The sequence below is a fragment of the Pelodiscus sinensis genome, chromosome 5 (genome assembly GCF_049634645.1).
Source record: "Pelodiscus sinensis isolate JC-2024 chromosome 5, ASM4963464v1, whole genome shotgun sequence".
NCBI classification, from domain to species: Eukaryota; Metazoa; Chordata; order Testudines; family Trionychidae; genus Pelodiscus; species Pelodiscus sinensis.
Window position 1 is genome coordinate 110,163,635 of NC_134715.1, and position 17,566 is coordinate 110,181,200.

Sequence of the window (17,566 nt, forward strand, 5' to 3'; positions counted from 1 at the left end):
GACCACCTCCAATGGAATGTATGATATCCATTAAAAACAAAACACTTAATTTTCCATGGTGGGGTATATATTTTTTTAAACTATTGTACATGTTTCAAAATTAATGCAGCACTTATTTTAGGCTAGCACATTTTGAAATCAAGCTCCATATAAAAGTATCAATTAGCAGTGCCCTGTAGTTGTAGGAATTGCTATTTTTATCTAATTTTTCCCCCATCTAAGTCTGCCTCTTAAGCAACAAATGTTACATAAATTGACTTTTGAATTATGATTTAAAACATTTTCTAGTTAAATTATTATTGTTATAAAACCTTCTTCGATGCCTGTGAGAAAGGTGCTGTGTAACAGAAATTGGCTGAAATAAACTCTGTAACACTGTTTCACTTGCTTTGTTATGCCACTAAGAACGTAAGAGGAGGATAAAGTATCTGGAAAAAACTACTGCTGCTTTTCTTTGGTTGATGTTAATTTTATAACCCGCCATCACTCTCTTTCTGCAAAATCAAATCAAAACCTAATTAGCTCTCTGATATATTTGATTTCCTGTAGAGGAAAATGGAAATCATGCACATGTTCAATGACAGAGTTTTCTCCCAACGGCTTTTACTTAACTTTACACTACTTGTTTCAATCATATTTCTCCAAAAAGTTCATTAATCTGTGTAAGAAATATTTCTCCCTGAATTACTTATTCAGTACTGAATTCAACAACATATTTAAGCAAAGTCCTAAATTTAAGTGGATGAATACTTCCATTGTTTACTTAAAATTAGTAATATGCTTAAATACTTTGCTAAATCAGGACCTTATTTCCATACATATGCATACCCTAATTTTTAATTCTGCAGCCACTGAAATATTAAAAATATAATCAGAGACGTAATTTGGTAATTACTGATTGTCACACTTAGGCATATGCTGGAATCCTGGTATCTTATGAAATTGTCATTTTAATGTCTATTGGAACTACAGATTATTCATAACTAGAAGATTTACCCAGCATTGCTTGGGTCCTTAACTCAGTTCATTTTAATTTTTAGAAAACAAAATGAAAAACGTACATGCTTCATTTAAATCGTTGCTCTGGGAGTGGGCCATGGATGAGGGTTCAGTATGCAGGCTGCCCTGGGGAGAGAGGACTACCCCAGCTCGCTCTCATGGTAGTAGCTTGGGGCCAGGTGAGAAGCACCTCTTGATGACTGCTGCAACTTCAGCAGGCATAGCAGGGGAGGGGTGCATGTCCCCTGGATGGGGCAGGTCCAGGTTCATCAGCCTTCTGTGCTTCCCTGACAGAGTGAGGAAAGAAGCAAACTGTGTGTACTTTTTTTCTCCCCCCCCCCAAACAAAGGGGAATAGCCAGCAATGTTCCCATACAAATTGGAGGGGGGAGCGTCAGCCCTCCCCTTGCTCTCCCCAAAGGGAACCTGGGGCAGTAGGAGGCTCAGGACTGGGGTAGTACAAGAGGAGGGAGGGCGCACTCCCAGCTAGCTTCTTTCACCTGCTTGGTGATTCTGTCTCTTTTCTGTATGGTTTTATAAGAAGCAATCCCATTCCAGGCACATCCCATTTTCCTGTTATAACCCAACACTTACATTTCTTTAAGTTATGACAAGAGGAAGCTGCATACTGAATTTGATGGTTCTAGCTCTTAGCATTTAGGAGCAGTTCTTGAACAGACAGACAGATGGATGGATGGACAGACTCACACTCAAATATATAGTAAATGTAGAAGGGCACAAAGAGTGAGTAGGTTCTCATCTTTCTTATAGGATCTAAAAGTAGAACAGTGCAAGTATGTGATGTTTTGCATGGTGTATAATTTTTCTAAGCTTGGGCCTGATCCAATACCCTGGAGGCTAGTGTGAATATCTCCAATTGATTTCAGTGGATTTTAGATTAGGCCTTCAGTTGGGACAATGGGACTGAAAGAAAAAAGATGATACTGCCCATCTGTTAGGAAAATAAGATTGGGCAGAAACAGGTGCCAGCCATCTCCTGGTGCAAGTTTTTTTGAGGTAGCGTTATTTTAATTTTGAGGGCAATTAGCCTTTTATTTCTAAACCATACAACCAGTATTCTTAAACTGACTGTGTATTTATGGAAATTGTGTCAGATCTGTTTATTTTACTCATATAGAAATCCCATTTGTTTCAGCAGGACTATGTGGCAATCAAGATTCAGCCCATAATTAATCAACTTACGTGAGCAAGTATTTTGCCTGCTTTATAGCAAGCGCACTAAATCCATTCTCTGGCAGTATTTTAAGTGGATTCACCTTTTTTTCTCATTTAATCTGAGAGTTCTTTGCAATATGAAAATCCCTCAGAATATTAAACTCTAAGATCCAGTTGGCCTATGGTGCTCTACTAACCAGGCAGTGCTTGCCATATGTCTTGCCCAGATGACTAACAAAAAAACAAACAAAGACACCCACAACAACTTGGGCTAATTCTTTCACATTCTTCCAAGAGCTTCAAATCATTCCCAAGGGAAATTACCAAGTAGTTGGCTTCTGTAATTGTCCAGCTGGTATCTTCTAATATTCATTTCCAAGTCTTTATCTTGTAATAAAAATTCTCACCATTTAATTCCATCAAGTACATTATTTTCTAGATTCACCAGAAAGTATAACGAAGACATTGATGATCGTACTATTCGATATAGTTGTGGTGAAACATTAAACAGTCACAATTTTCAAAAGAAAGATTTATTAACTTTTTATTGAATAAATACATTATACCTCCAGCATGTGCTCTCTAATTCAAGATTTATAGTCATTTCAACGCTCTTTGGCAGCTCATCATGTAATATTTGGCTTTAGTAAAAGGTTTTTATGTATATATTAAAATTAAATGTTAACATCCCCTTTTTCAAACCATGACAATTTTAATGAAGCATTCATTTTGAATTTTTTTTAATATAGATCTGGTACTACACGAACAGCATTTTCAGTGAAGCTGGGATTAGTCATACACTGATCCCATATGTTACCTTGAGCACCGGGCTTATTGAGATTTTGGCTTCTGTTTCTTCCGTAAGTTGAATGCTAAATTGGAGAGGTGTATATTTGATAATAAATAGCCTCCTTTAAAATTACATATTTAATATTAAATTTATATCAGTGTTACTGATGTATTATTTCTTTATTCATGTTAAAATACTTTACTAGCTACTGTATATTGATGATTAAGTTCAATAGCTTGAAAATACCATAGTTGAGTTCAATTCTAGACCTACTTTCTATGACTCTGCAGGGTAGGGGTGGCAAACCTCCAGTGCACCGACTGTACGCAGCTCATCAGGGTTAGCTGCTGATGGGCTTCCAGAATTTGTGTATCTGAGCATCTACAAGCATGGAGTCCTGGAGCTTCCACTAGCTATGGATCACCATTCCCAGCCAATGGGAGCTGCAGGAAGCAGTGTGGGCTGAGCTACTACTTCCTGTACCTCCCGTTGGCGGGAAATGGTGAACCATGGACACTGGGAGCTACGGGGTCTATAACTGCAGACACTCAGATAATAAACCATCTTGTGGCCTGCCATCTCCTAACCCTGATGAACAATATGTGGCCCACAGGTCAGAGGTTGCCCACCCCTGTACTAAATCAAGCTACCAATACATTGTACAAAACATAAGGAGATCTTATGTCACAAAGACCTTCTCCTGATCTTTGTACTTTTCCACAGATGTATTTTTAGATTTGTAAGGATTTCAGTTTCACAATTAATGAGACATTATTTTAATATTTCTTTTAGATAAACTTAGAAACATAATTGCTACTTTTATGAGAAGGGTGATTTTTTTTTTGTCAAGAACTGAACATTATATAGAGATAGTTTCATGGCATAAAAGCCATTCTGTAAATAGTATCTTCTGTCTTTTTATTTGGGTTCCATAGTGTCAGTTTGTAGGGCATGTTCAGAACACGTTGCTATAGCTAATAAGAAGTGGCTATGTCTAGGTAAGTTCCTGGTATTTCTGATTTCTTTGGTAAGTTTTTCTCATGGCCGAAAGGTTTAATTCCCTTATTTTATATTCAGTCTTCTCGCTGTGCCTCTGGAAATATTGATGTATGGAAATCTCTAACTCTTCAAACGTGCTCTTTTGAGATAGGACTATAAAGCAATGTTTCAGTCTAATTTTATTTCGAGAATCCTCTGGTACATTTTACTGTTCCTTTTCAAAGGGGCTCCGACTTGAATTTTATATTGCCATTGGAAATGTTGTACCTTCTCTTCTTACAAGGGAATCCTAAGGTTACTATAGTTAGAAGAGATTGAAGGAGGATGTTTTTCTTTTCTTTTCTTTTTCCCCCCAGGTTTATTTTGTGCATTTGCCAGCATTTTATGTATAGTCAGTTTCACTGTTTTGTTGATGGCAAACTAAGTGACTCCTGCACAGCTCTGGGAGGGGAGTTCATAAACACACTCCTTTCTAGGAATCTACAAACATCTACTTTGTTTACAAATAGCAAATAAGTTGAAACTGAAACTAGGTCAGGTCATCATCACGAATAAAACCTAGGACCAAAACTCAGTTCCCTACCAAATGAGATCATGAATTTCCTCCATTCTTGGACAGCAGTTGTAGGCTTCTATCCTCTTTGTGGACTAGTCCATGATGCAGTAGGTTATATAGGCAGCATGCTGTTTCATAAAAAGACAGCAGAGTGACGGTGGTAGGACTTTGGGTCAACCCATGAGATAAGAGCGGAAAAAACCACATGTATTTTTAATAAAGAATCTAAAAAACATTAAATTCACAATATATCCTTAATACAGTAAAAAAAATTCAAATAGAAAGTTTCTCTCTAACTTATCTTCTGGGAATAATAGCACAGTAATTGACACGAGGGAAAAAAAATCTATAATTATAATATTAATTTACCCCGTTATAGCATTTTACAAATATTATCTCATTAATACTTAGCCATTACACTAATCTATTTGATTGCTTGCTATTAGCAAGCTTTAATTATAGCCTTGTCACTCTTTCTATGGAGTAGAAACCCCAATGGTTATATAAGCAAACAAGAACTTGAAAACTGAAATGCAAATATTGCTGCAAACACTGCTGTTCCCAAGCTCATGCCCAGGCTGAAACACCTGTCTAGTATGATTCATGACAAATCTACAGTCATACCACTTTGTATTCCAGTCCTTGTGATCCATCCAGTTCATTGGAAACATGCTGGATCAGTACTTGAATGAAAGACTGAATGAACACTTAAATAAATAGTGCATGCAGCAAGTGGTCTCAGTGTTTCTTTCTAAGCCATTGTTGAATCAGTTTCCTGCTACTGTACATTGTTGTGGAGACTGTGCTGCTGAAGTTCCAATTTTTTCTTTTTCTGCAATGTAGAAAACAGAAGTGTTGGCCATGTGTGCTCATTAATGACTCCAAGGTACTTTTTCTAAAGTAATAGGTATTGTACCCAAGACTTCCAGTCACATACAAACTCTGGTTGCCATGTTCTGAATATCCCTTTGTATTTTCAGTTGTCCAGAGTCCTCTCTCTCTCTCTCTCTCTCTCTCTCTCTCTCACACACTCACAGAGTAAAAAAAGAGTCACAAGGCAACAGTGGCAGCAGCTGAACCGAGAGAAAAGGGTAAAAAAGGGTTAAAAAAACAAACATTACAGTATACTGTATACAGTATGTACAATAAAAAGGGTTAAAAACACTTTATATACAGTATATACTGTATACAGTGTGTGTATATATATAACCAGTTTATAGTACCTCCTGATAGTCTGGCATATCCGATAATCCGGCACCACCTAGGTCCCAAAGGTTCCAGATTATCGGAAGTCTACTGTATATATATTTGTTAGCCTCTAAGGTGTCATAGGACTACTTGTTGTTTTTAAAGTTACAGACTAACATGGCAACCCCTCTGAGACTTATTAATTATCTATCAATTCAAACGTTAGTAAATTCATTTACATGAGTGGTCCAACTGAATTTAGTTTTGAAGCACTTTGGAATCTTTTGGAATGAAAGATATAGTAAAATTTAAGTCACATTTTACAATCATTATTTACTAATAAATACAGACTGTAACAAGAATATGAGCTTTGTTAATATTATTGTTTTTTTAAAAAATCTATAGAAGTTCCCTACAAATATTCTGTTGCTTTTTTCTTGTAAAGTGTTTGTGAAAATAATTACACCCTTTTAAAACAGCTTTTTACCTTAAATAAAATTAAGCATTGAATAAAAAACTGTTAACTGTATCAAGAGCAATATGTTTGCACAACATCATCTATTATTTTATCCAGCTATAAATAATTGTCCATGTAAGCAAACATTTAGTTTCATAAATTGACCGCTATGCTAATATGTTTACTCTGCCTAACATTTCAATAGCATGAATTTTTAGACTATTAAACTTTCAGTGTATTTTGCTTAATCCCATGAAAGCTCTCCCAAATATATGTGGTGATAACTGAATGATTTATTCAGCGCATAAAGCACTGGGTTCTTCTAGTCACAAAGAAGAATTCACTAATTAGTCTTCCTGTGCTCATCCTCATTTTGCTGTTTTCATATGTGTCTGATCCTTATGAAGCAAATTTTTGATCTGAAAGATACTTAGACTAGTATCACACCACATACAAATATAAAACCTAGAAATGTTATAGTTGTAGAAAATAGCTTTCGTCCCAGGAAAGTTTCAAGCGCATAAGATATTTGTTTTATGTGTATATGTATGTAGTGGTTGTCTTTTATAACATGGGGACTCTGAACTTAATAATAGAGAGCCAGATTATTATCACTTTATTTGCCCTGAGTAGTACCTATATTGAGGTCAATGTGACTGTTTATGGAATAAAATACTACTCAGTGTGAATAATCTGGGCCATTTGGTCACTTTTTATTAATCAATATTACTAGTATTGGAGTGTGAATTGGTCTGATGGTGGCCTTGGCTGGCAGTGGTGGCTTGTGTTGTGTCTGTGCACCAAGACCACTGTTAAGGCTCAGAAGGGTGGACTTTTTTTCCCTTTTGATTATGAGAGTTGAAAATACCACTGCTACAGCTTTGTTATATTTCTCTGGAGTGTTACTTCATTCTTTCCCTGACACATTTGCTGCTTTCCTGCTTCTTGTATGTAAATGTAGCATGCTTCATTGCTGTGCAATACAGTGTCTCATAAACTCATGCCTCATAAACTTGAATGCTAAATTGAGACCTAAGACATAACATGCTGAGTTAGATAATATTATAAATGACTTTTTCAGGAGTATACCAATATATTTTACATTTTAAAGAAATATTTATTATTTCTAAGGTTGTGAAAAATTCTTGAGGCTTGTTCGTTTAATATTCAATCCATATGTTGGTCACCTATCACAAATAATCCAGGAATTAGCCATTAAAGTCCCAAATGCCAACCACTACAAAGAACCAAGCAGTCTAAGCTTATGCCTACACTGGCAATTTCATTGCTCAAACTTTTGTCACTCAGGGATGTGAAAAAAACACACCTGTCAATGACAAAAGTTATAGTTGTGAAAAGCACTGGTGAGGACAGCACTTTGTCACTGGGAGCCACACTCCCAGTAGTGAAGCTACTTCCCTTCTCTGGAGGTGATTTTATTTTGTTGACAGAAGAGCTGGCAGTAAAGTGCGGTCAGGGTCAGAAAATCAGAGAAAGGTCCCAAAACCCTCAAAGATAGACCAACTGAAACAGAGGTGAATTCAACATGACTGAAAGATATGGGAGAATCCAATGGATCTCCTCCAGGGGTTCCCCTGCTGACAACTTTTTGACTGATTCAGTTGCTCATAGCGGCTGCTGAGTGATTGACATTCTCAACAAGTTGTCATATGAGAGCATAAGAACTTACCACCCAAGATGATGCAAGAGCCAAAGAGGATATAGTGTGCTTGTGTTGATGTGCCCAGTCTGGGTACCTCAGGCTAAACTTCTACATCTGGATTTAGGTACCTACATAAATGCATCCTGACTCTTTGCTTCTTTTTGGAACAGTATGCTTCATTCTCTAAGAGTAATGAGTGCACTGTGAATAAAAGGATATAATAAACCTATACATCAGAAAGTCCATCCATCTCACTGGTTTGTCTTCTTTTCTTGGATGCAAATGATTGTATCCTGAATGATGAATGGAGATGAGGGATGTAGATTTAATTATCTGCTTAATCTTACTTCTTAACATGGAAATAGCACAAAACTGGCATGTCACATTAATCACATGAGTCTGAATCTAAAGAGAAGATCCTATTCAGGGCAGTGTCAGAAGCATGTCAGGAGAAAAAAGGTAATATAATTATAATTTTAATTTTAATATTGAAAAGTAGTGAAGCATATTTAATAACAGGACTTAAGATATAAAAAGTATAATTGAGAGCTTTTTTAAGGAAATTTAAGGATTGGGGAAAACTTGAAATGAAGTATTAAGGATCCTACCATAAGGACAACGGAACTGGGACCTGTTAGCAATTCTACTTCCTTATAAACCTGCTCAGATTTTTTTGAATATGCTCTGATTTCATTATGTTAACACCAGTCTCTGCTGTTGATTCAAGTGGAAGTGATTGGTAATTGTTTTTTTTAACTCTGAATTTATTCACAGGAGTTGTCAGTCAGAACGTAGTTGTGTGATCTGTTGATACAGAAGATAGCAATAGATGAGTCAATGATAAATGAACTATCTGAAAAAAGTTACATCAGTGGAATTTTAAGGTTGCAGTATTAATTGCACACAAGTCAAGAACTTAATCACAAGAAACACAACTCCTTCTGGGAGGGTGTGCTCATTGTTTATATTATTTGGCAGGAAAGCAATTGCATTTTCTCTGTAATTATAGATGAACACATGCAGAATTTTCTTTTATGCCATATAAAGTGGACTACGGTACAGAAAATTTCTACTAGATTTTACTAGTTCGAGAAAAATCTGTAAATTGTGAATGCAGAATCATAAATGCTTCAAAGTGATTCAAAAACATAAGTGGGTTTTTCTAATTAACAACTTTTGAGCAAGTAATGATCTGTCAAAAGAGAGGCTTATAATCAAAGTCTGTATGTTATCCTGTCTGTAGCATTTTTTACCAGTGAAACAAGTAATTAACTTATTAAAAGAAGAACAATATCTGTGACTTTTTCCTTTTTATTTATTTGTTGACACCTTTTCTTCATTAGCTTTCTATTTAATGTCAGTGAAGCATTTGGGATCAATAAGACAAGGAGAATGTGAATTCAGAAAGTATTACAGTGTTATAAATACAAGTAATAAATATGTACTGTGAAAAAACATTGTGCACCAGACTTTGATAAGAAATCTTTAGTGCATTTGTGTTTTGCTTTATTTCCATTTTTTTCAGTGAAAACCAATGAGAAATATTAGGTAAGAGTCAAATGATTTCTAAGCTGAGAACAGTTAATTTTGCCATTTGAAATAATAAGAATCTCTTCATCTGATGTTTTTGAAATAAATAGAACAATCCAAAATTAAAGGACAATGAATGAAAACCGTGCATGAATCCAAAATAACTTGCAGTTTAGCATGATTTCTAAAGCATGACTATATCCGAGCACAGTCCACAGCTGAAGCTATAGTAGCATGAAATTTATTGAATTTGAAATTAAAAAATACACTTCCAAGATTGACATATGGCAAGAGAAGTATATGTAAATGCTTTCAAGGAAAAAGAGACAAAAAAACCCTGAAGTTGGTTTTTAATTGTTTGTCTTATTTTGTACCAGTTTTCATTGTGCTTTATAGATAACCACCTTATGCCAAGATATAGACCCTATGTATGGTTTGTTTGAGAGCTTAACAGAAAAGTCCTCCAGGAATTCTGGTTTAAAAGCTAAAACTATTCTCACTCTTACAAATGAATAATACTTCTTTTTACTTAATAAACTTAAGAACATAAGAATGGCCATATTGGGTCAGACCAAAGTTCCATCTAGACCAGTATCCTGGCTGCCGACAGTGGCCAATGCCAGGTGTCCCAGAGGGGGTGGACCGAAGACAATAATCAAGCAGTTTGTCTCCTGCCATCCTTCTTCAGTCTTTGACAAACAGAGGCCAGGGGCACCATTCAGGTATGTCTATACTTGCTTCCTAGTTCGAACTAGGGATGCAAATGTAGCCTACCGAAATTGCTAATGAAGCGGGGATTTAAATATCCCGTGCTTCATTAGTATAATCTCACCCACACGCTATTCTGCTCGCCATCTGATTCGAACCAGGAAGTGCGCTCCGGGATGCGTTAGTTCGAATCAAACCCCTTGGTTTGAACTAACATTACTCGTCATGTTTTGAGGAGCAACGTTCGTTTGAACTAAGGGGTTTGATTCGAACTAACATGTCCCAGAGCGCACTTCTTGGTTCGAATCAGCTGACGAGCGGAATAGCGTGTGGGCGAGATTATGCTAATGAAGTGCAGGATATTTAAATCCCCGCTTCATTAGCAATTTCGGTTGGCTACCTTTGCATCCCTAGTTCGAACTAGGGAGCAAGTATAGATGTACCCACCCTTACCCGCTGACTAATAGCCTTTTATAGACCTAACCTTCATGAATTTATCTAGCTCTTTTTTAAAATCTGTTATAGTCCTAGCCTTCACAGCCTCCTCTGGCAAGGAGTTCCACAGGTTGACTGTGCGCTGTTTGAAGAACACTCTTTTTTTAGTTTTAAACCTGCTACCCATTAATTTCATTTGGTGTCTTCTAGTTCTTATATTATGCGAACAAGTAAGTAACTTTTCTTTATTCACCCTCTCCACGCCACTCATGATTTTATATACCTCTATCATATCCCCCCTCAGTCTCCTTTTTTCTAAACTGAAAAGTCCCAGTCTTTTTAGCCTCTCCTCATATGGGACCCGTTCCAAACTCCTAATCATTTTAGTTGCCCTTCTTTGAACCTTTTCTAATGCCAAAATATCTTTTTTGAGGTGAGGAAACCACATCTGTACGCAATATTCAAGATGTGGGCGTACCATGGATTTATATAAGGGCAATAAAATATTCTCTGTCTTATTCTCTATCCCTTTTTTAATAATTCCTAACATCCTGTTTGCTTTTTTGACTGCCACTGCACACTGTGTGGATGTCTTCAGAGAACTATCCTCAATGACTCCAAGATCTCTTTCCTGATTAGTTGTAGCTAAATTAGCCCCCATCATATTGTATGTATAGTTGGGGTTATTTTTTCCAATGTGCATTACTTTACACTTATCCACATTAAATTTCATTTGCCATTTTGTTGCTCAATCACTCAGTTTGGTGAGATCTTTTTGAAGTTCTTCACAGTCTGCTTTGGTCTTGACTATCTTGAACAGTTTACTATCATCCGCAAAGTTTGCCACCTCACTGCTTACCCCTTTCTCTAAATCGTTTATGAATAAGTTGAATAGGATTGGTCCTAGGACTGACCCTTGGAGAACACCACTAGTGTAACTGGTGTTCTCCATTCTGAAAATTTACCATTTATTCTTACCTTTTGTTTCCTGTCTTTTAACCAGTTCTCAGTCCATGAAAGGATCTTCCCTCTTATCCCATGACAACCTAATTTACACAGTGATAGAGATGCAGCGGTGTTAGTCTGGTCTAGCTGAAAGAAAAGGACTATGCAGCACTTTAAAGACTAACAAGATGGTTTATTAGGTGATGAGCTTTCGTGGACCAGACCCACTTCCTCAGATCAATTTGTGGAAGAAAATTTGCCTGATCATATATACCAAAGTGATACAATCAAAAAAAGTGAACACATGTAAAATTGACAAATCAGATTTTAGAACAGAGGGGGGATGAGGGGAGAAGGTTAGTGTCTGTGAGGTAATGATATTGGGGGTGATAATTGGGGAAGCTATCTTTGTAATGGGTGAGATAATTAGCATCTTTGTTAAGGCCCATACATAAAGTGTCAAATTTAAGCATGAATGACAGTTCTGAGGCTTCTCTTTGAAGTCTGGAGTAAAAATCTCTTTGAACCAATAAACAGGTTTTAAGGTCATTGAGAGAATGGTCAGTCTGGTTAAAATGGCAAGAAACTGTTTTCTCTCTGTGAAAGAGCCTGATGTATGTTTTATGTGCATTGATTCTTTGGCGACGTGTCTGAGAAGTTTGTCCAATATACAAAGCAGATGGAAGCTTTAGGCACAAGATGGCATAAATTATATTTCTGGATGAACAGGAATATGTGTTCTTGATCTTGTAACTGGCGTGGTTAGGTCCAATAATGGTGTAAGCAGAATAAATATGTGGACAAAGCTGGCACCGGGGTTTGTGGCAAGGGAAAGTTCCAGGGTTGGTATTAGTGTGGTATGTCCTGTGGTTCTTGGTAAGAATCATCCTGAGGTTTGGTGGTTGTCTGTAGGAGACTATGGGGCTGTCTCCCAGAGCCTCTCAGAGGGTTGTATCCTGTTTCAGTATAGGTTGTAGTTTATTGATAACGCATTGGACGGGTTTAAGTTGGGGGCTATAGGTGATGACAAGTGGTTTTCTATTGTTGGTTTTCTTGGGTCTGTCTTGAAGTAGATGGTTTCTGGGTATTCATCTGGCTCTTTCAATTTGTTTTTTTATTTCTCCGGATGGGTAATTGAATTTTATAAATGCTTGGTAGAGATCCTGAAGTTTCTGGTCTCTGTCAGTGGGATTAGAGCAGAATTGATTCTATATCAGGGCTTGGCTATAGATGATGGATCGTATGATGTGTCCTGGATGGGAGCTGGAGGCATGTAGGTAACTGTGTGAGTCAGTGGGTTTTCTGTAGAGAGTGGTGTCTAATTTACCATTGGTGATTTGTACTGTGGTGTCCAGGAAATGGATCTCTTGTGCAGAATGGTCCAGCTGAGATTGATGGTGGCGTGTAGGTTGTTAAAGTCTCTGTGGAATGTCTCCAGTGTTTCCTGGCTATGGGTCCAGATCATAAAGATGTCATCGATGTAGCGTAAGTAGAGAAGAGGTAAAAGGGGACGGGATCTGAGGAAACGTTGTTCTAAGACAGCCTTAAAGATGTTACCGTACTGTGGGGCCAATTTACACAGGAGCCTTTGGTGAGAGACCTTATCAAAGGCTTTCTGGAAATCTAAGTATACTATATCTACTGGATCCCCCTTGTCCACATGTTTGTTAACCCCTTCAAAGAACTCTATTAGAGTACTTACTTCATAAACTACTTAATTAATGGCTAATTATAACATTATCTATTTCTGTTCATTACTTATTTCCTACAAATTCATCTGGGTTTTAATTTTAAGGCAATAATAACTTAGGTTTTGTTTTACTGTGGTGAACGGCAAGGCTGAAATGAAAACTGAGCTCTGGTCTATTCTGAAAAGTTTATACAGGTATAGCTATGCAGTTTAATGGTATGATTTGTTTTCCTCAACATAATTATACTTGTGAAAGTCCTATTGCCAAGGTAGTTATATTGGTATAACAGTGCTTTATACCAGTATAGTTTATGCTGGTTTCTAAAATGGCATACATTTTACTGGTGTAAGTACTTTCATACTGATATAAAATGTGTCGACAATAATATAGTGTTGTCTTTAGATAAAACAGCAAAATTTGCCAGGGTAGACTTTTCCTTAATTACCCTCAGGCAGGGACATTCAGTACATGTTCTTATGCTGTGGGAGACATTGAATAAAGAAATAAGTTTCCTTACCTTTAAAAATTCTTGTACTCACTTTGTGAAATTTTCTGTTATGTTCTGTTTAGCTACAGGCATTCTAGAAAGTGTCATCTTATGATTTCATTATTGCAGCCAGAATTACCTAGAGAGGGAAGAGAATTATATAAAGGCGATTTCTTTTCTCCTGTTTGCTCACCACAGATTGTGTTATAGAGACTTCCCTGCATAGGGGATCTAGATCTGGATTACACAATGGGCCCAGTGCTCTGGCCCACAGCCAGCAAGCGCTTACACATCCATTTACCTCCCAACACAAGAGTAGTCCCATTGTGAAGCATGTGCTTTGCTAAATCAGGACCAACGTGCTCAGTCCCTTGCAGGATTAAGAACCTAGGACATATCCTACCAGTTGAAGCACAGAGTTATGTCTTCTATTCCCATCTCTGCCAATGACTTGCTGTGTGGCTTTGGGAAAGTCTCTTGGGTCAAATTTTTCCAAATACTATGGGGTGCTTAGTTACTGGACTCGATTCTGTTTACTTTTACAATAAGAAAGAATAATTCTCTTCATTGATAGTGAAGTTCAGTGGCTTGTGTTGTGGAGGTCAGCCTAGATCCGTGGTCCACAACACGGTGCCCGTGGGCGCCATGGCGCCCACGGGGGCATTTCCATGTGCCCGCCAGGTGCTCGGGGCTGGCCTGGCACCGGGCGCAGGGCGGGGGGGAGCGCCGGCTCCGGGCGCGCGGCGCAGGGCGGGGGGAGCGCCGGCCCCGGGCGCGCGGCGCAGGGCGGGGGGAGCGCCGGCCCTGGGCGCGCGGCCCCGGGCATGCGGCTATGGGGGGGGCCGCCCCCGGGGCGCAAGTGTCCCCGCCCCCCTGGTGCCCGGCGGGTGAACGGCCATGCCCCCCTGGTGCCCGGCGGGCGAATGGCCACGCCCCCTGGCGCCCGACAACCTTGAAAGGTTGGGGACCACTGTCCTAGATGTTTATAATGGTCCCTTCTGGCCATAAAATACACACAGGCTAGATTATTTGGTCTACTATTTTCAGTGAGTGCTACATATTCTACACCAGCTGTCCCTACATACTTCCAGAAGAAGGGGAAGCTGCGATGGCATCAGACTCCTCTAGGCCAGATTCTCTACCAGTGTGAGCTCCAGTGGCCAAAATTTAAGTTGGCTTCCTGCTGCTTTAACTTCTGCTCAGGTTGGTGATCATGGAGCTGCAGGCACTGACTGCCACTGTCACCGGTGCTTGAGCAGAGCTCATATTTAATGGAAAATAGGAGCCTATGAATTGGTACTTGATGTCTCTGAAAAATCAGGCCATAAATGTCCCACGTGGGCACCCAAAATTAAATGAGACTTTTGAAGATGTGAGCCTCAGTATCTCTGTGCCTTAGTTCCTCTGTACAAGGATGTTATGAAGTATCTGCCTCTCAGGTTCACTTCATTTGTCTTTTGCAAAGCACCTTGTGACCCTAAGACAGAAGCTCCATCGAATGGTATGTTCAGTCTTCCATGTGTGCACAACAATGAAAAGAGGGGACCAAAGGAGCTCACTGGCAGCCTCTGAAATATTGGGCCGCTCTGGGTATGTCTATACAGAAAAGCAAAACCTTCAGCAGGCCTGTGCAGCTTGGGCTGCAGAGCTGTCTCATTGTTGTATTGACTTTTGGGCCAGAGCCTGGGCTTTGTAAGATTCAAGGGTCCCAGATCTTGGGCTCCAGTCCAACCCTGGAAGCTTACACATCAGTGAAACAACCTGAGAACTCAGATGCAGGCCAGCTATGATTTTTAATTTACTGTGAAGACACTTCCAAAGAATGCTTCAGACTAAGCCCAGTTTTGGCTTTAGCCTTCCAAAAGAGGGGGAGAAGGACTTGGCATGGGGTAGCAGTCACCTTGCTCCTCTTCCATAATACCTGGCAGAGCTGACATTTGTGGAGGGTGCACCTACTGCGCAAGTTGTGCCCTCTCCTTCCACATATATAGTCTAGAATGAATTTCATTTCTGCATTTCATCTTTCACATGGGTGATGCTTGAACACAGGCTTTTAGTCCAAAGTAATCGTTTACCTGGCAATTAAATATTTAATTCTAACTTTAAAACCATCTGAAGTAGTTATTTTCCACATACCCTTTAAAATTCAGGTCACTTTCCCCTTTCTTCATTAGAAAATTAATGAGTAATTATTGGGGAGAATAGAATGTTAGAAAATATTCTGATGTTTCTGGTCTAAAATATATACTACTCATCTATTTAGAATGTGACTGTAGGGTAATGAAATTAGTTTTATACTAACCCTTTTTAGGGCTCTTTTTATTCTTTTTAGAAGACATACTCTGATTTTGTGACTTTTTTTTAAATTTGAGTTTCTTTGCTGCAAAGCAGTCAACATAAATAAATGAAAAGTAGCACAAATGCATAGGTTTCAGTGCATCCATGCTACCCTACATTTGAATAAGATTTTATGATTCATAGCTTGGTACTCCCTTTATCTGATCATACAAATTCAAGTAACTGTTATGTAAGAAAAGTTAAGCATAACATTTATTTGATGACAGCACTAATGGAAAGTTAATGTACACCATTGCAACCAAAGACAATCCATTAGTTTCACATTCTTCCATCTATAATCTTCTGGTTCTATATAGGAAAAAGACATAACCCAACCAAATATTATTTATTGACTCTATTTTAATAAGTAATGCTTAATATTACAGTTACCTGTTTTCCATAGTCAGGTGATGTGATCTGACCGTAATTATGAACACGTTGCAGGTATGCATTAACAAAATTTAAGTTAGGTTCTATGTAAAAACCATAGATAGTGCTTCACTGTAAGAATGTCTTTAATTAACAAAGCTCTACTAGTAATTTAAGATAGTAAAATACCATTTCTTCTTTAGGGCTTAGCTATTGAACGGCTTGGACGCAGACCTCTACTTATTGGCGGTTTTGGTTTGATGGTCATCTTCTTTGTGATACTTACAGTATCCCTGACTTTACAGGTACAGTATATCTTTTATATAACTATTTTCATTTTTTCTATTTTAAATGTCAGGTATGTATTACTACTTCAACTTATTTCTGCAGGTCATTCCAACTTTTGATTAAATGATCGCCTATTCTGAAATGGAGATTTGAGGTTCTGTCTTCTGTTTAATTATACATTTAATTATTTCAGCATGTGATTGTTAGTTATAATGGGATCTAGAAGATTGTCTTATTCATTTCCAAGTGAGAGTTTCACATATGCAGATATGAGAGGATAATTTTGCCCCTGGTTGAGAAATGCTGCATTCAATACTTCTTACTTTTATTGTGAAACAGTATATATCTCCTTGAAATTTCTTGCATTTTCTAGGAACCTTCTGTGTACTGGTGATATTTTTTTCAAAAGCAAAAAGGTTAAATTCAACCAGAAGACTCCCAGGGGAGAAAACATTCCAGTGTGACAGTACCTTTGAAATTCAGTTCAGCTATTTTGACTCAAAAGGTGAAGATTCCTTATTTGTTGGAAGGCAGCACCTGGCATAGAGATGCAGGGTTAGCGTTTACTTCACAAGTGATTATGTCAAATGATTTAGAAGAAGGTTATTAAACTGTAACACTGAAAGGAAATCAGTTTGTCTGACATGTTTATCCTCTGTTTGTATGCATCCTCATGTGCAACTCTCTTTTTTTCCTGGGGCCTGAAAAGTAGAGTTCTGACAGGTTAAAACAGCCTGCTTTTGGTGATCTTTCAGAAAATTGTTCTTCTGGCTGTAGTCAAGACCTCTCTGTCTTTGGTAAAGTGGTAAATGGCAAGGCTCATTTTAATCTGACTGCTCTGGTCTGTTTCTTTGGTTGAGTTCATGTGAAGGGTACCACTGAGGGTATGTGTACATTGCAAACCAATGTTTAATTAGGCTGTGGGTTGCCTTAATCTAGCTAGTGAAGG

General features: G+C 38.1%; 1 protein-coding gene across 4 annotated transcripts in view; it reads left to right on the forward strand.

Moving 5' to 3' along the window:
* Positions 1-17,566, forward strand: part of SLC2A9 (solute carrier family 2 member 9) — a 182,865-nt gene that overhangs the window by 96,781 nt on the left and 68,518 nt on the right. For 3 of the 4 annotated variants that reach the window (XM_075930736.1, XM_006128181.4, XM_006128182.4), the window contains 2 exons: positions 2,924-3,034; positions 16,533-16,634. In XM_075930736.1, the coding sequence (XP_075786851.1) occupies positions 2,924-3,034; positions 16,533-16,634 (213 nt within the window). The remainder of the gene's footprint in view (positions 1-2,923; positions 3,035-16,532; positions 16,635-17,566) is intronic. The other variant, XM_075930735.1, reaches the window with a different exon arrangement.